Here is an 18,636-nt window from a genome sequence, read left to right as displayed (position 1 = left end):
TTCGACCATTTCGGTCAAGTCAATTTGACCGAAGGTTGAAATTTTGGCACTTATCGTGATTTATATGAAAATATGTAAAAATTGATAAAAGCTACAACCATGCATTATTTTTTGTTGTATTCTACATGAAATTGCACACATTTTCATATATAAAACTTTATGTAACGGCTAATACAAAACAGTGCAAAAATTACGACAAAGTGACTAAAGAATTTCTGAGATTTTCAGCAGAGTTAGCACGGACGTAAGGAAAAAGCTTTTTTCAAAAATTCACCATAAATCGAAATATTGTGCTAGAGACTTTTTGTTTGTTGCAAAATGAAGGTAAATGATTGAATATTCCTAAAATGTAAGAGTTTTAGCATACAATTGCAATTTTCGACCATTTCGGTCATGTCAAAGTTGACCGAAGGTTGAAATTTTGGTACTTACCGTGATTTATATGAAAATATGTCAAAACTGATAAAAGCTACAACCATGAGTTATTTTTTGTTGTATTCTACATGAAATTGCGCACATTTTCATATAAAAAACTTTATGTAAAGGCTAATAGAAAATGGTGCAAAAATTACGACAAAGTGACTAAAGAATTTCTGAGATTTTCAGCAGTTAGCTGATGCTTTCTTTTAGGATAAGAAAGAAATTCGCGTATGCGCAGCTGGGTCATGCTTGTAAACAAAACAACAGCGTGATCTGTGAACTCCCAGCATCCCTCAAGGTGCATGATTTAAAATTTTTCGTAAACAAGGCCTATAAGTATTTTTCCGCGAATATTTAAAAAAACTTTTTGTAGTCGACGTATTTTACGTCCACTTGGCACCTGACAGACAACTTTTGTCAACGTAAAATACATCCAGTCAGCGTTAAAGGGTTAAAAACTGTGCAAAAAAGTCTGATTGTAAGTGCTGGGTCAAACAAATGTCACCAATTCCAAGACAAGATAATGTTACTGAAATGTGATGTTCTTTTTTGGAATGAAGAACAAAAAAATCCAACAGCTGGTTCAATGTGTTTTAATCTGTTATTGCCATTTACAGGCAGTCCCCAGTTATCGGCGGGGTTCCGTTTCTGAGGGTGTGATGATAACCGAAAATCACAGCTAACCAAAAATCGGAGATTTTCGGCGATTTTCGGGGGTTATCGGTGCTGAAAAGTGCCGATTTTCGGTTATCGCCGCCTGTTAGGTATGTATCGGCACCAATACACAATTATCAGCGCCGATAAGTGGAAATTGGTGATTTTTGGCGCCAAAAATTGCAGGTTTTCCTAGCTAGACAAGCGCCATAAAACCGGATCACTGTTAACCAAGCCCGCCATTAACCAGGGACTGCCTGTATTTAATAAGGTGGGTTTTAGAGACAGTAACAGGTATATTTGATCTAGTCACAATAATTGCAGAACTGTATATTTGCTACTTCAATGCCTACATGTGCACTAACCCAGCATATTTCAACTTTTACACCAGTTTTATGTAATTTGCAAAATGAAAACCTATGTTGAACTAAATTTTTTAGCAATTAGTTTAGAAAGGTTTCTACAGCTAGCAGGTCTGGGAACCACTCCTTCCTTGGCCAGAACGAGGCAACGAGGATCAGCTCGACCTTCTGATGGAATTTCACTTTGTTTATCACTTGCCTGATAAGCCTGAAAGGAGGGAAGGCATAGGCAAACAGGTTCGTCCAGTCTAGGAGCATGGCGTCCACCAAGTGAGTCTGGAACTGGTGAGCAGAACACTGGGAGACGATGGTTCTTGGAGGTAGCGAAGAGATCTATTATGGGAGTGCCCCACAGATTCCACAGATCTAGGCACACTTGCGGGTGCAGGGTCCACTCCGTAGGGAGAGTCTGGTTCCGACGGCTGAGTTGGTCCGCCAGGACGTTCAGCTTTCCCTGCACAAACCGAGGGAACAGGGCCACCCTGTTGCTGTCCGCCCACAGAAGAAGGTCCCTCGCAGCTTTGAACAGGGCGAAGGAATGGGTACCTCCCTGTTTCCGGATGTAGGCTAGAGCCGTCGAGTTGTCGGCGTGAACAGCGACTGCTTGGCCTGAGACGTGGGTCGAAAAGTCCTGGAGAGCGAGGTGAATGGCCAACAGTTCCTTGACATTGATGTGGAGCTTCTTCTGTTCGTCCGACCAAACTCCTGATGTCCTGAGGTTGGCTAGATGTGCTCCCCACCCAACATTGGACGCGTCTGAGAACATCTGCAGGGATGGTTGTCTTGGGAGGAGACCTAGACCCTCCGAAAGCCTTTCCGGCGATTTCCACCAGAGAAGATGCCCCTTGACGTCGGGGGGAATGTTGAAGACCGTGGAGTCCGTTTGGGTCCTTCTGTCCCAAGAGCCCCTGAGGAAAAACTGTAAGGGTCTCATGTGCAGACGGCCTAACCTTACAAATTGCCCCGCTGACGACAGAGTTCCCAGGAGAGCCATCCACTGACGGGCGGAGCAACTGTCCAGGAGGAGAAACTTCTCCACCGTCTGAAGGCAGGAGGAGACCCTTTTGGGAGACAGAAAAGCCCGAAAAGCTAGACTGTCCAGAGTCATCCCCAAATAAAGAATCCTCTGTGAAGGAACTAAGCTCGACTTTTCCGTGTTTATCAGAATCCCTAAGTCCCGAGCTAACCTTACGGTTCTGTGAAGGTCCTCCATGCAGCGGTCCCTTGATGATGAACGGAGTAGCCAGTCGTCTAGGTACAAGGAGATCCGAACTCCCTCCAGGTGGAGCCAATGACCTATCGGGGCGAGAATCCTGGTGAACACTTGCGGGGCTGTTGACAGGCCGAAGCAGAGGGCCCAGAACTGGTAAACTCTGTCCTTGAAAACAAAGCGAAGATACCTCCTGGAGTCCTGATGTACTGGAATGTGGAAGTAGGCATCTTCCATGTCGAGGGTCACCATCCAATCCCCCCGAGTTAGTGCCTGAAGAACTGAGCGGTTCGTTTCCATGGAGAACTTGGTTTTCACTAAGTACAGATTGAGAGCACTTACGTCGAGAACTGGCCTCCAACCCCCTGATGACTTGGGGACTACAAACAGGCGGTTGTAGAAACCCGGGGTTGACACGTCCTGCACTACTTCGATGACCGCTTTCCCTAAGAGAGACCGGACTTCTGTCTCTAGGGCCAAAAACTTGACTGAGCCTCCTGAGTATGCTGTCAAGGAAATGGGAGAATTGGAGAGAGGAGGAGGTTGGGCGAACGGAAGGCGGTAGCCTAGCTGGAGCACTTGCACCACCCACTGATCTGCACCTCTGTCTCTCCATTCCTCCCAAAAGAGGCTGAGTCTGGCCCCCCCCCAGCGCATGGAGGACAGGGATCCTACTTACTGGTATGACGACCTTGTGGCTTCGAGGAGAACTGGTGACCCCTGGAGTTGGAGCGGGACCTTGAGTAAGGTTTGGACCTGGAGTTACTGAAACGGATGCCTGTTAAGAGGAGATACCATCTTAGTCAAAGGAGCGGGAGCAGGCCTCGGTCTGGTGGAAGACATAGACAGGATGTGTGACGACGCCCTCTTATCCATGGCTGACAGGACGTCTTTCACTACTGCTTCTGGGAAACGGCCCTCCTTGTCAAAGGGTGCGAACATCAACGCCGTTCTCTGCGAAGAAGTCACAGCCTTAGATAAGAACGAGCACCAAGTTTCCCTCTTCTTCAGAGTGGCCATGGCGAAGAGGAGGAAATTTCGCCTGCCGCATCATGGATAGCAATATCGGTGCAGGAAAGGAACCCCGTGATTTTCTCCAAGACGTCTTCTGCGACATTAGCCTGCTCCACCTGTTTAAAAATAGCTCCCATTGACCAATCGATAAAGCTGACAATCTCTAGGAGCTTGAAGAGGTTCCTGGAAAAATGTTCTACATCTAGGGCAGAAAAGAAGGTCTTGGCTGCCTCGAATGAAATGCGTCTTGAGGGGTCCACAAGGGAGCCAAAGTCCCCTTGTGCTGAAATTGCGGATCCCAGTGAAGGAGAAGCTCCTGTGCTGTAATAATTTTGCCTCCTTTTCGACAGCTTTGAAGGAGGGTACGCAAACGACGACTTACCTGAGGACCTCTTAGCTTCCAACCACGCCTCTACCTCTTTTAATGCTTTCTTGGAGGTGGTGGAGAGTACCAACTTGGGAAGTGAAGTGGCAGGACCTTGTTTTCCCAGACGCAACGTAGAAGTCGGAGAAGAGGGGGCTGTCGGCTGAAAATGTTGCGGGTACGACTGCAGCAGAAAGCTGAGTAGAGAAGCGTAATGTGAAGAAGGCCCAGATTCACCTGGACCTTCCTCTTCACCAGAAAGAATCGGTTCCGTGCCCAGACCGTCCAGGAGTTGAGGAGGAACGACTTCTTTATCCTCAGGAATACCAAGGACTTTGTGGACTACCTTTTCTAGCTTCTCTTCCAACAGAATAGACTCCTGGGAGGGCGAGGATGTAGCCAAAGGAGCAGACACTTCGTGTGTAGAAGGGAGGAGTAAGAGGCCCGGGCACTTGGCGGAACTTCCTGGAGGAACTTCCTGGAGACCACTGGCTGATTAACAGCCTCTTGACTGCCTACCTAGGTGATCTGGGAGGAAGCGTCTGAAATGTATTTTCTTGATCGGGATCCCGTCACGCTGATCGCGACCAGGTATAGGGCTGGCTGTCCTTTTCTTGAAGAGTTTAGAAACCCTAGGGCAGGAATTATCCGAAGATTGCCTCTTTAAGGGCCGAGAGGTCTGATCCCACTTGCGATGACGAGGAGGGGGATCCAAGAGCTGGAATATGAAGAGACTGAAGATGAACTGCTGCTACTCTCACCTGAAGAACTTAACCTTAGGTAGTGCTGCTTCGACTGCGACCGCCTTGATGAAGCTTCTGGGGACACCATCCTGCGATGTCGGCGATGGCGAGAAGATCGACGCGTCGATGGATCACTTTCACGTCTCCCTGAAGCTTTTCGGCGCTCAAGGCGAGTCAAGCTTACTACTTCCGCCACCAGGACTAAGGCTTTCCTGTGCCTTAGAGGACGAGCCTGCTCGTGGGCAATAATTTCTGACCTTTTAGCCAGCGCCGGACTGTCTTCTAGCCTCAGAAGGCGAAGCGGGACAGTTGCCTTTGCTCAAAAGATTCAGAAAAACGAGCAGACTCGCCTGAAACACGATCGCGAACAACCACATTGTTATCACCAACACCAACACTGACGTCATCACCGACGCTAACGTCCGGACTACGGTGCGACCGCACTAAACTTAAGACCGACTCCATGAAACTGTTCATTTGCGCTTCCATTTGATTTCTGAAAAGAACAAATTCTGATTTATCAGCCTCGAGGCTGGGCTTGGCTTTAGGGAAAACATACTGGGAAGCTGGTGAAGAAGAGGGGGGAATATGAGAGGGGGAAAGAGCACCGGTAGAGGAGGGGGTAGGAGAGGAGGAAGGAACAGCCGGTAGAGGAGGTGACGCCGATGCCACCACCGAAGAAGATGATAGCCTAGCTTCCTTACGCTTAAAGGCTTTCCTATCCCTATCCCTAACCAGCTTTATCTGATGGGAACTGTATGTTTGCCAAAACTCCTGACTCCATTCCATACATTCACTGCATGTGTTCTCCTGGGAACACTCTTGACCCCTACATGCTGTACACAAAGAATGGCGATCGTACTTAAGTTTAACTAGTTTGGCGGAGCACATATTCCCTCTGCATGCAAACTCTGGATCCCGAGAAGCTTGAATCCGACATAGCTATGAATTCCCAGAGCTAGGCTAGCTAGATTAATAAACAGGCAATTGAGTACTTCACCAAGGAGAGACGCCACAACTAAGCGCAGGCAGACAAAGGAAACCAAACAGTTTGAGGCAGACGGACACGCGAGATGCGTTCCCAATACGCCCGAGAATGAAAAACTGACCTGGGTCTATGGGTATGTCTCCTGCCATGCTACCCCCACCGGCATCCGGTGGGGTTGGGTCTCCCGCCAATTGTATCAGCGTTCCAAACAAAGTTTGAAAATTTATATCTCGGACGTGTCGATTTTAAAGAGATAAAAGCTTTTACAGTGTTTTGGTAAGTCATTATAATGAAAAGACATTTTTGGGTAAAGAAAGCTGGCCTATTTCATTGGATGGTACTGAAGTAAATCCTATACAGTACATTATGAGGATTTGGACACCTGTATATGTTACATAACATGAACCTTCACTGTAAAGTCTTACATTTCCTATTTTATGATGCTTGGTAACATTTTTGGATAAACAGCACAAGTGTGTACAGACAAGTCCTTTATGTATAAGCCAAGGAGGAAGAAATTCTGCAGCTGGAGAAAAGGTTTTATATTTACAGTTACTGACACCAAATTCTGTCAGCTCTAACTGGGAAAGGTAGTGGATAATTGTTTACAAAAATGTTTTTGACTGAAAAATTCTTCAGTTGGCGAGTCACTTGCCTGAGTCTTTATTGCACTTCATGTAGTTACTACATCAATAAGAAAAGCATGGCAAATAGAATAAAAAAATTTCCTCAGGATACAGAGACCTCCATAAATCTTGAAAGGCTCAATAAAACAATTTTTGTGCGATTGAAGAGGAGATAGATTGGGTAGGTTTCTCAAAAGTTAATTTACAATCAAGAATGACACCTTGTTAACACAGCCAACATGAAAAATCAAATCACGAGAAGAAGACATTAAAAGTGAATTTGATCCTGAAAGGTAAACATCTGAGTAGCATGGTGTAAAATACATATAAAAATATTAACCAAGGGAACAAAAGAAGGGACGGGGCAACTGAATCTTAAAAAAATTCAGGCTATTTTGAATATTTCTAATCACTCTTGAATGGGAAAATAGTGTGTTCTCCAATTCTCTATGCTAAATTCAAGGAATTTTACTTTTTTCTAATACCTTATTTCTCTCTGCTGCTAAATATGATTTTCATACTCTCATTACAAAATCAAAATTATATCAAGTACTTGCAATATACAGACATTGGAAACAAAACTAATAAAAGAGATACACTTACATCATAATTTCTGGCTGAACATTCATCAAATCCTTGCGCAAAACATACGGTGGATTTGAAACTATGAGATCAAATGTGTCATACGGTAAATGTGGCTCTTTATCAACAGTCACCTTTTGATGTACCAGGGTAAGGCGCTGAAGAACTCCCAGTGATGTAGCATTTTCTTCAGTCAGTTCAATGGCATGTCTACTTTGATCCAAGGCCACACACCTCAGCTAGGATACAATTACTTCATTAGTATTTATAGTCTTTAAAAAATTAAATATTTAAACAATGATAGTCACACAATACCACACAATAAAATTTCAGTACTATTTACTCTTCATTAACACTATGTGTATGCAAAAGTTATAAAATAACCTAACATGCCATTTTGCACTGGGAATCTGTTTTACAGAATGACATTCCAGAATTGCTTTTGGCATAAAGTATCTGTCATCCATGGAAAGTTACCAAACAGATCCATAAGCTCTCATCAAACATTTAATTTACCATGTGTGCATCGTACATGTTTCAACAAACATATCTACAAGCTCTCATCAAACATTTAATTTACCATGTGTGCATCATACATGTTTCTCTATTTACTATCTACTTAGTGCGCTGTAGATGTTTCTATCTACAATGCATAAAGTAAGCAGATTCCTAAAACCTTTCAGCATCTCACAAGAATAACATAACACAACTGTTGAACTACTGACATCCTGAACTGGGAGAATGAAATGAAAGACAATTAAGTTGAGATGGAACCTCCTCTCACTGGAATACTAGAGGGTTGCCCTAAAAGTCCAGAAACTTGGAACATTCAAGAGCCTACTTGTATAAAAAGTTTTCTGCTCACTTTGCAAGCATCAGCAATGAACATTAACTGTGAAGGAATCAAGACCCAACACCAAGACATTTTGAACAAAAATATATTTGCCTAAGGTCATGCATAAATTCCTTGGGTAGCTGAAGAATACACTCTCAATCATCATAAATGTTTTCACCTCTGCTTTTCCGCTCAGGGCCTTGGAAGTAAAATGAATTCTTCTCATTCTCCTTTGTGCTGTGCCTTGTCTGCCACAAATACCATCTGCTATATATCTAATCTTTCCTTTTTCCATGATTTTCTACACATCATCCTTCTATTTCCATATCTGATGCTTTTCTAACTGTTTCTCATCCCTTCTCATTACTGTAATGTCAAACTACCTCAATCTTTGAGATTTCATTCTATTTTCCAACCACTGGACACCACATCTCTACCATCTCTTCATTTGTAATATGGTATAATCTTCCCACTGCATTCTGTCTGTGAACCTTAATAATTCATTGTCACACTTTTCTAAATTTTCCTCCATTTTCTTTACCATTGCTCATGTTTCCATTACATATAGTATGGGCCTTATGTAGGCATCATAAGTCTTCAGTCTATCTACTAACGGGATACAGTACAGTATATTTATTTATCAGCAGTCTAGCTATCTTTTTTAATTTTATCCCTTACTGACCTTTCAACTGATTTCAAAGCAAACTAGCGTGTCTCCAGAGTAATGGAATTAATCTACTTCTAATGCCTGCCCATCTACCAAAACAGTTTTCCACTCCATCCTTTCTCATATGCTTCTATACAACATTTTGGACTTCAAAAATCTTTACATTGGTATCTTATAATCTTGAGCACCTTTTTTTAACATCACCCGTTACATTCAGTATACAATACTGTACTGAGTTCTCCCCTTCACCTTTCCCACTGCAGCCACATGGCAACTTTTTTATTACAGTATAGTAGTTTTAACTTAATTTCCTTCCCACTCACAAAAGCTGAGCTCTCTTTACACTTATTTTCAGTCTCTCCTCTCCTTCCTATTCAGCTTTTCCACCTTTCAAACATTTCCAGGATCTCTTCCTCAGATTTTGATGTTGATACTAGGCCATCTGCCTGTAGCAGTTCCCAGAGATCTCTTCAACACTTCTATGATGCTTCCTCCATTACATGACAAACAGCAAAGGGTCCAGGGATCATTTGTGAGGGACATGAACATTCAGTAAGTTACCCATAGCACCACTCAGTCACCATTGGTACCCTAATCATAATATACACCAATAGCCCTTTTAATGAAATCTAAATCATGCAAAAACAAAAAAAAAATACATAAGATTAATGCATAAGACCAAGCTATCGAATCAAAAGATCTTGCGTTCTTTCACTTGGGATTAAGGCAACCCTGAAGAGAAAGCCTTCTAATGCCCACCCAATGACCCTTAAGACTCCAACTCCTGGAAAGAAAACAAATTTTGACTCCTCCACAACTGTGTCATTGGAAGAATAAAGTCTGCAGTAATATGTATGTATATTGCTATATACAGGAAGCTTTTGCCAAATTGATCAGTTGGCATCTTCAGCCTGAATTCAGGCTGAAGAGGCCAACTGATCAAGTTGGCAAAAGCTTCCTATATATAACAATATACATACATACTACTGCTGACTTTATTTTTCCATTTAAGATCACGAGAAAGTGACATCAAATAACTGTGTCATTCTTATACAACACTTGGATGAGGACAAGACAATGGCAACCAAAAGTTTCCAAGATAAGGTTTCCTTCCCTAAAATTTTAAATTGGATGTTTGGCATCTTTAGCCCTGAATGACAACAGAAGCTTGATTTAATCTAAGCGAACTCTTATGGATGTGCATTTGATATTAGAATGAAGATGGAAGAAAAAGGAACCAGCATGGGCTAAAGCAAGCAAGACCATCATTTGATAAAATTCTATCCAGTGCTACATGTAATTTACCTTCTGCTCCTGAGGCTTTGTCCTGACAAGGCTCAGACTTGCTGCCAACCAAGAGGCTGATGATTTCCCTTGGCCATGTTTGCCCTTCAGATTAGTTTTATCTTTCATTTTTTGGCAACATCTTGATGAAGAAGAAATCAACAATCAGGCAAGTTAACTAAGTTAAAGGATAGGCAAATCAAGATGGCAAAAACTCATGTCAAGAAAGCAACTGTCTTCCTGTTAATTAAAGAGAAGTGGTCAACCCATGCCAAAGTACCCTGCTATGGGAGGCAGAGGAACATGAATTTTGTTCTTCCTCATAGATAATTCTTCCTTTGGTGTGCTATTGCCTCCAGAAATTCTGCACAATGTGGAGTTAGGAATGGAACAGTGAGTGCTGGAAGCCATAAGGGTCTGCTATCAACTTCTTTTCTGGAAACAGCCTCTAACATCATGACCTACAGACATCAACATTCACAGTCAAGACTGAATTATAGAAGGGGCACCCCATCATCAACCTCATTTTCAGGACACTATCCAGGAGTTTCTTTGTCATCATTAACCCATAGTCAAATCCTGGCTGTTACTGCTAGGTCACCTGGGGTAACTAGGGAAACTGGTTCATCACAGTGGATTCAGAATTTGCACCCTTCTCAATTTCTGAAGGCAGCAAGACCAGCAAACTCTGCAGATGCTTCTAACACAGGCTAAGGCACCCACCATTTGGTCTGTCAAGCAAAGGGTATCTGGTCAAGTGAGCAGAAGTATGTGCACATCAACCTCTTAGAGTTCTAAGGCCTCAAGCACTTGTTACAATCTTGTCAGGTCACAGCATCAAGGTCTCAGCTAACCATTGCTAATCTGCAGAATTAAGAAGGAACATGATAGGAGTCTCTGTGTCTCTCAGCGGTCAAGATCTTCATTTTAGTAAAGAAGGGTAGCATCACCATAGTACAGTAATACCCTGAACTTGCGCAATTCAAGTTGCGCGAATTCACAGACACGCGAACTTTTCATTGGAACCTAACTAATTCTCACACGAGTTTTTCACAGACACGCAAACATTTGCGAATACAGTACTGAGAAACTCTGCAAAAGTGTTTATGTTTAATTTTTTATGTAATTTATAAGTTTTCAAGCCTTTATGTGTAAATTAAATAACATTAAATAATAAAAGTAATAATTTCTCTCTCTCTCTCTCTTACTGAGATGAGAGAATTTTTATGGTACATATACAGTATATGTTTATTTGTTTTGTATAATAAATATATTTTCTTCCAAATAATAAGTACTAATTTTCAAACATTAATAATAATAATAATAATAATAATAATAATAATAATAATAATAATAATAAATACAGTAAACCCCCATATTCGCGGGGATGCGTACTGCACCCACCCCCCCACGAATAGCTAAAATTCATGAATACTTAAAACCCCTCTAAAAACACTTAGAACTGCCTATATTGATAGTTTAAACACAAAAACCCTCTAAAAATGCTTATACCTGAGTACTTTAATAGTTTCATCACAAAAAAGTGCATTTAGTCATGAAAATGATATGAAAAAATACAGTAATTAGTGAATATTTCTCAGTGAAAAATACCGCGAATGGGCGAATTTTCCGCGAATAATGGGTATACTCACACCAGGACGTCATCTCCCGTGACAAAATTATCAAAAACACCACGATAATTGGGAGAGCCCAGACTCGCGACGTCTATGACTGCTAGAGGCGCTCCTCATCCAGCAAGAGAAACCCTCTATCAATACAACACAGGAAGTGCTCTTCCTTCCTACAAATATAAGCAGGGCAGTAATACCAAGACCTGCAACCGACCCCAGAACAAGTGACACCCACGGCCTAGAGACACCAGATCAGGCGAACAATCCCGCCACCAATGAGAATAGACGTACAGGAACACCAGGCTGTGACATCACGCAACGTCACGCACCACCCAGTGATGCCATACCCCTACCCCGCCGGTCAGCGAGACTGCGGCAGCGTGACCTTCATGCCTGAAAAATTGGCTTGAAGAAAACTCTCACCAGCCAGTAGAAGACCAGCTCCCTGCCCCAGCCATTCAAAATTCAGCAAGAGGCCTACACCCTGCTGACCCTGACTACATATTGAGTAGACACACCCATCAACATCAATCCACTCCTACCTGGAAATGTTGGCGAAATAATTGTATACTTTAATTGACAAATGCATACATTGTAGAAAACTCTACAGATTATGTCCTCCATATTAAAATACACGGATATATGGAATCCCTGAATTTCACCTATTTCCCTCCTGAAGATGAATAACATCGGAACATTACTCGCCCAATGAATTAGCAGAGAAAAAAAAATAATTAGAAAAATAGAGAAGACTCTATACAAATTAAATGTAGCTGATGCAGCAATTTCATTCAACATTACTTGCTTAAAAGAGGGCTTTCTCCCAATATATTATTATTATGACAGTAAACCCCCCGTATTCGCGGTCTCACTATTCGCGGACTCTCGTATTCGCGGATTTCTCTGTGGAACGTATCTACCCATTCTTCATGGAAAATTCGCCCATTCACGGCTGCTGGAGGCAACGCATCACACCACCACGGCCTACAACCCAGCGGCCAATGGCTTAGTCAAGCAATTTCACAGGTCCCTGAAGGCGTCCCTTATGGCCCGCTGCACCGCCGGGGACTGGAAACACCAGCTGCCGTGGGTCCTCCTCAGGTTGAGAACCGGCCCCAGGGCCGACGGCGCCCCATCCACGGCTGAGAAAACCTACGGCGAGTCCCTCGTGGTCCCGCGCGAGCTTGTGACAGAGGATCGCCACAACCCATCAGTCCAGAGGCTTCACAACATAGTCGGCAAGTTCGCTCCTGCAGGCGGACATACACAGACAGGTTAGCCACCTTCACGCCGCCCGGGCTGGCCTCCACCACCCACATCTTTATCAGGGATGACGCTGTCCGCCCACCCCTGACCAGGACCTACAGGGAACCCTTCCGCGTGCTGGAGCGGAACAATAAGGCGTTCTTGCTCGCACTTCACGGGAGGAACGATCGGGTGTCAATAAACCTGGTCAAGCCTGCCCTCCTGGAGGAGGACACAGACGTCACCGCATCGCACCCTCTGCCTGGTCAGCCTTTGCCGCAGCCGGGCCCTCGTAAGGGGCGGGCACACAGCCGCCCCCGTAAAAGCCCACCCACACCCGCAGTCAGGCACCCCCACACAAAGGGCATTTCCCCGCTGTCCTCACGCACCCATTGCACCCTTCAGCACCCCAGCAGATACGCCGACTAATCAGACATCACCCACGTCTTTCGGGGGGGGGAGTATTTGTAAAGTCATCTGTAAAGTCATTTGTAAAGTCTCACCTGTAAAGTCATTTGTAAAGTCTCTGCTGAGCAAGTTTTCTGTGGAGACGTCCCATTTTCTTTGCCTCTACAATTAGTCACGCCTGACGTGCCAGGTCACGTAAATTCAATCATTTAAACTATGTATATATTTGTTTACCTGTTATCAATTGTGTATCGTATGTTTCTCCTTTCACAAGCATCAAGATTGTATCCAATTTCACTTCTGTCTATTTTCACTTTGTAAAGTGTACTCGATGGCTGTATTTATTGTTATTTATTATCGACCTCAGATCACTGAGGCTCCCATTGTATTCCGCGGCTCGACGCCAGTCTGCCGCTATATAAACCACCTGGATCATGAATAAATTAGCAGTTCTCTTTTACCTGCTCGTTTTTTTTTTGCACCTCTTAAAGGTTGGCCTCTTCAGCCTGAATTCAGGCTGAAGAGGCCAACTGATCAAGTTGGCAAAAGCTTCCTGTACAGGCAGTCCCCGGTTTACAAGGGGGGTTCCGTTTTTACGCCGCGTCGTAAACCGAAAAATCGTCGAAAATCGTGAAAAATCATAAGAAAACCTTACTTTTAATGCTTTGGGCGCATTGAAAATAATGTAAACGGCATTTTTATTGAGTTTTTCATCAAGAAAACCTCCAAATTATGATTATTCTGCTGTTTTGGAGCCATATTTCTTCCGTCGGATCGGCGTATGACGTGTCGTAACCCCGGAACATGCGTCGTAAACCGGGAAATAATTTCTGATGAATATATTTGAAAAGCGTTGTAACCTCGGAATGTTGTAAACCGGGGAATGCCTGTATATAGCAATATACATACATATTACTGCAGACTTTATTCTTCCAATGACACAGTTGTTGGAAGAGACAAAATTTGTTTTCTTTCCAGGAGTTGGAGTCTTAAGGGTCATTGGGTGGGCATTAGAAGGCTTTCTCTTCAGGGTTGCCTTAATCCCAAGTGAAAGAACATAAGATCTTTTGATTCGATAGCTTGGTCTCATGCATTAATCTTATGTATTTTTTTTCTGTTTTTGCATGATTTAGATTTCATTAAAAGGGCTATTGGTGTATATTATGATTAAGGTATCAATGGTGACTGAGTGGTGCTATGGGTAACTTACTGAATGTTCATGTCCCTCACGAATGATCCCTGGACCCTTTGCTGTTTGTCATGTAATGGAGGAAGCATCATAGAAGTGCTGAAGAGATCCCTGGGAACTGCTACAGGCAGACCAGGGCGTGATCCGTGCCTTCAAGGCACGCTATACTCTAAAAGACTATTTACGCTAAAAGACTATTGGCGTAAATTCACGATTGCCACGTCTGACCATCATCAACCGATCACTGAATGACATGAAGGAGACCCCGAACACATGCTGGAACAAGTTGTGGCTGGAGTGTGTTCATGATTCTAGGTGGAGAAGGCTTTGAGGACATCACCGAGAATGAAGTCGGCACCCTCATTGATTGCCCACTCTGACCCCCTGATGGACCAGGATTTGGAAGACCTGACGAAGTCTGCCAGTGAGGAAGAAGATACACCAGGTTCAGGGGAGGAGCAGGAGGAAGAGGAGGGAGGCCTGACTTTGGAACGTCTGTCCCACGTTAAGAGAATGATCAAGGATACGCAGGAGTATATTTCAACATGGGGTCCCTATATGGAATGCTCCTGAAAGTTTTCAAACATCCTTGATTTAGCATTGGATCCCTATAATCAAGCCCTCACCGTCATGAAGAAGCAGCGACAGCAGCTGCCTATCACCAAGTTCATCAAACGGACGAAGAAGGCCCCTCCAAAGCCTCCCAAATCACCCGAATTAGTGCCTCTCGAATTGCCTGAAGAAGTGCCTCCCCAATCGCCGGAAGTAGTGCCTCCCAAATCAACTGAAGAAGTGCCTCCTGAAGGTGAAGAGGCACCCTCAGATGAGTTGTAACTCCTCTGCTTTGCTGTGCAGTCATATCTTCGTCATTCATCAGACTGCACAGCTAATTCATCATCATCATCTTTAATCAATATTCATCACTGGTGAGTACCCGTATGATTTACGTATGTAGTAATCTTAATATGTATGTAGTATTAAAATTTTTAAAATGTGCATATGTATTTTTTTAATTTTTTGTCTCTCTCTCTCTCTCTTTGTGAATTACATATAAATACCAATAGTTCCGCTCTAAAATAAAATGGGACGGCTTTAACTGTATGAAAGAAAATGTGCGTGGTTGAATACGTAGGGGGGACTGGATTATTTTCACCTACAGCTGTAAGCCATACAGTACTTACATATATTTTTAACAAAAAAATGTTTAAGATGGCTTGGAAATGATATTAATAAAATATAATTTTAAAGATTAATACAATAATAAGGTAATAGTTTAATGTATACAGGCAGTCCCCAGTTATCGGCGGGGATCTGTTCCCAACAGCGTGATGACAACCGAAAATCGCTGCTAACCGAAAATCGGCGATAATAGCACTGATCCCCGGTTAGCAGCGCCACCGATAAGAGGCGACCAGGGCTGATAACCGGTTATCAGTGCCGATAACCTGTTATCAGTGACGAAAATCTGGTTATCGTCGTTGCTAGACAAGCGCCGTAAAACCGGATCGCCAGTAACCGAGGCTGCCGATAACTGGGGACTGCCTGTATTTGATATAGGCTGGTATTTTTAGGCATACTTTGGTGTTTGACCTTTCATGGTAGACAGTTACAAGCGTTTTTAGAGGGGGGGTTACAAGTATTCAAGGATTTTAGCTATTCACGGGGGGTCTGGAACGCATCCCCCGTGAATACGGGGTTTACTGCATATGATACTGCAGTGAAAATGTTTGACAGTCATAATGGGAATTCTATGCATTTAATTACAGAAAATGTAATGACATAATAATACGGTAAATATTGTCAAAACTGCAAACTTCTCATATCACTAACTGGCAACTGTCAATGGAGCCTCAAAGCTCTCGCTGTTTGCAGACCACCGTCTCTCGGCACTACTGCCAAACTGAGTCATGAACGGATGCAACATAATAAGACATATTCTTCATTTTTTTCTTCACTTATCACATGCATCTAAAATCTGAAAGCACCAGAGTATTCAGGGTGAATTTATTGTATGAAAACACAAGTTTTATTTCATCTTGATCGCATGAATGATGCAAAATCTGATGATAAGTAAAACCAGGTATAAAGAATTAAATACTTCTCTCTTCACTTTTACTTGTTGTAATTCCTTTGTGTTTTATCTTATTAATTTCAGGAAATCATGATTCAGTTGTACAGTTAACACCAAATCCTATGGTATGACCAAAACTTTCCTATCTTGTGCAAAACGTGAGATAAATGAAGAATTATACACATATTGCTAGTTCTCTCAGCTACAGACGTAAAATTGAGACAGTGAGCGAGCCGCCTACCTCCGGTACCAGCCAATCAGAGGTCACCAAACAAATTTCTCGTAGGCCCAAGAATCTACCTTAAGTGAACCAGCTATAATACCCCTGCACCATTACCATACCAACATGAAACTGGTATGAAACCAATACCTACAGCTAACTAATAACATAAAAGTGAACAGAACAGGTATTCATTCACAAAGGCAAAAAAACTTATCTCAATTATTTTAGTCATTTCAAGGGAAAAAAATAATCAAAGTAAAAATAGGTAGCTAGAAATGAAATAATACTGATAAGATGAACTTAAAAGTAATAAAATGAGCACAAAATTTGAAAAATCCAAGAGCATACTAAGCATGTGTGCTTGAGTTCACAGGATACACTTGCAATCATTTTACTGCCATTGGAGGACAGTTTGGAGAATGGACACACGAACAACAAAGTGGGAACTCCTCTATTTCTGCATTCCAGTTGTCTCTGGAAAATGAAATGGGGAATATTTATGGCTATCATTGGATGATGGGTGTGATAAAACAAATAATTGATTTTCTGAGTCCAGCCCCGTGTCAGCCGGTGAAATTCCATACTAACACGAATTTCTAGGTATAAAATGCTAGATATACCAGAGAAAAAAGAGCTTTCAGGAATGCTGGGGTTACTACCCCCAGATTGAGCATCTTCCACAATGGAGACATCGGTATAACCAAGGGTGAGTGAAAGGATCACAACCACAGAGCCACACTCGACAGACATCCACATGTCAAAACCCCTCGAAATGAGCGGTGAGCCGTTCCAGCCCCCACGCTCATGCGCCCGCCAGGCCAGCGACACCAGCGCCACCTACACTCTTTCCATTTTCTAGCACGTGATCATCGTCACTGAGAATTTTTGTGCTTTTGATTTTTTGGGTGTTTCTGCGTTTCCAGCATGTCTTCAAGCAGCTTTAACATCTCTAAGTTAAGTACCATCTTATTGTGGGATTTTTATGATAAGTGTGGCTGCATCAGTCCGTATTTTCATATTATATAGGATTGTTGTTATGACGCCACGGCGTCCCCCAGCCAGCCATGTTGACCATGAGATGACCCTTCCAGTTTATTCTGTTTGGGCTGTCTCCTTGTCGTTATATTACTTATCTTTTTCCCCTGGATCTCATCCTGGCTGTGTTTCCTGGGCGGGTGTTTTATCGGTGTTTCGTTTTTGTATATCTGACCCTTATGGCGGGTTCCCCTATAGGGTTCCCGTCATTTCCCGCTTAGGATTCTCCCTCCGGGATGGGTTCCCATGTTGGTCTTACTTATTTACTATTATTATTATCATATAGTTGTGCTGGTGCTATACGTATTTTGTTGCCTTGAACATTCGGGGTAGCATCAGCTCGATTGTCTGGCTGCTCCTCGGAGCTAGGCTACGCACCTCGCACATGCACATTATTCTTGGGTTATGTATATTATGTATATTTGTGATGGTTTTTTATTGGGTATTTGTTGTGTGGGTCTCTCCCCTTGCCTTTCATACTGATAGGCTCGTATTTGCTTCCTTGACCTCCCACTCTCCTCGTAGGTTAGGCGTGGGGTGGATCCTCAGGTTGAGGGAGTTTTTGTTGCTGTTTCTCCCATGGGCCGTTATTTGGGTGGCAGAGTGAGACCCCTTTGTCCTCCCCCTTCTTTTCGAAGGGGTAGAGTTCGTTGGGTGTGTCTCCTCTAGGCTATTTAGCCTTACCCCCTTCTTTCGACCCTGGTTGTACTTCGGCACAGAAATTTCTCTCCCTGTTATTTCCTTCTCCACCCTTCCCTTGTCCCTCTCTGTTAGCCTAGGCTATGCCTAGGCACGAGCGTTGACCTAGGCTTTGTCTAGGCAGGAGTCAGCGTGTTGAGACCTTGGTCGCTATCCATTTTTCCTCGGGGGTAGGCTTGTCCTGCCATCGCTAGTATTATTTTACTTGGCGTGGCGTGTGATTGCAGTCGAGCGGGTGAAGCATTTTCCCTTGCCTCCTGTTTTCTCCTGACTTAGCCTACTCCTCATCCCTACCCCACCAACCCTCCCTCCCCCTCCCCATCTCAGGCCAGCTCTTGCCTATTCTCGTGCGGGTGACGCTAGATGGCGTTTTCTCCGAGTTGGGG

At 43.3% G+C, this 18,636-nt stretch overlaps 1 protein-coding gene across 5 annotated transcripts in view; it reads right to left on the bottom strand.

The window, feature by feature from the left end:
• LOC136843775 (MTRF1L release factor glutamine methyltransferase-like) overlaps nt 1–18,636 on the bottom strand; it is a 171,081-nt gene that overhangs the window by 33,871 nt on the left and 118,574 nt on the right. For 4 of the 5 annotated variants that reach the window (XR_010854672.1, XM_067112481.1, XM_067112484.1 and 1 more), the window contains exons 5-6: nt 16,865–16,990; nt 6,985–7,202 (exon numbers count right to left, since the gene is read on the bottom strand). Coding sequence is in view for 4 of the 5 variants with exons in the window: in XM_067112481.1 (XP_066968582.1) it covers nt 6,985–7,202; nt 16,865–16,990 (344 nt within the window). In the remaining variant the exon portion in view is untranslated. The remainder of the gene's footprint in view (nt 1–6,984; nt 7,203–16,864; nt 16,991–18,636) is intronic. The other variant, XM_067112482.1, reaches the window with a different exon arrangement.

Source organism: Macrobrachium rosenbergii, chromosome 12, assembly GCF_040412425.1.
Source record: "Macrobrachium rosenbergii isolate ZJJX-2024 chromosome 12, ASM4041242v1, whole genome shotgun sequence".
Taxonomy (NCBI): Eukaryota; Metazoa; Arthropoda; class Malacostraca; order Decapoda; family Palaemonidae; genus Macrobrachium; species Macrobrachium rosenbergii.
This window is presented reverse-complemented; position numbering and strand designations above follow the sequence as displayed.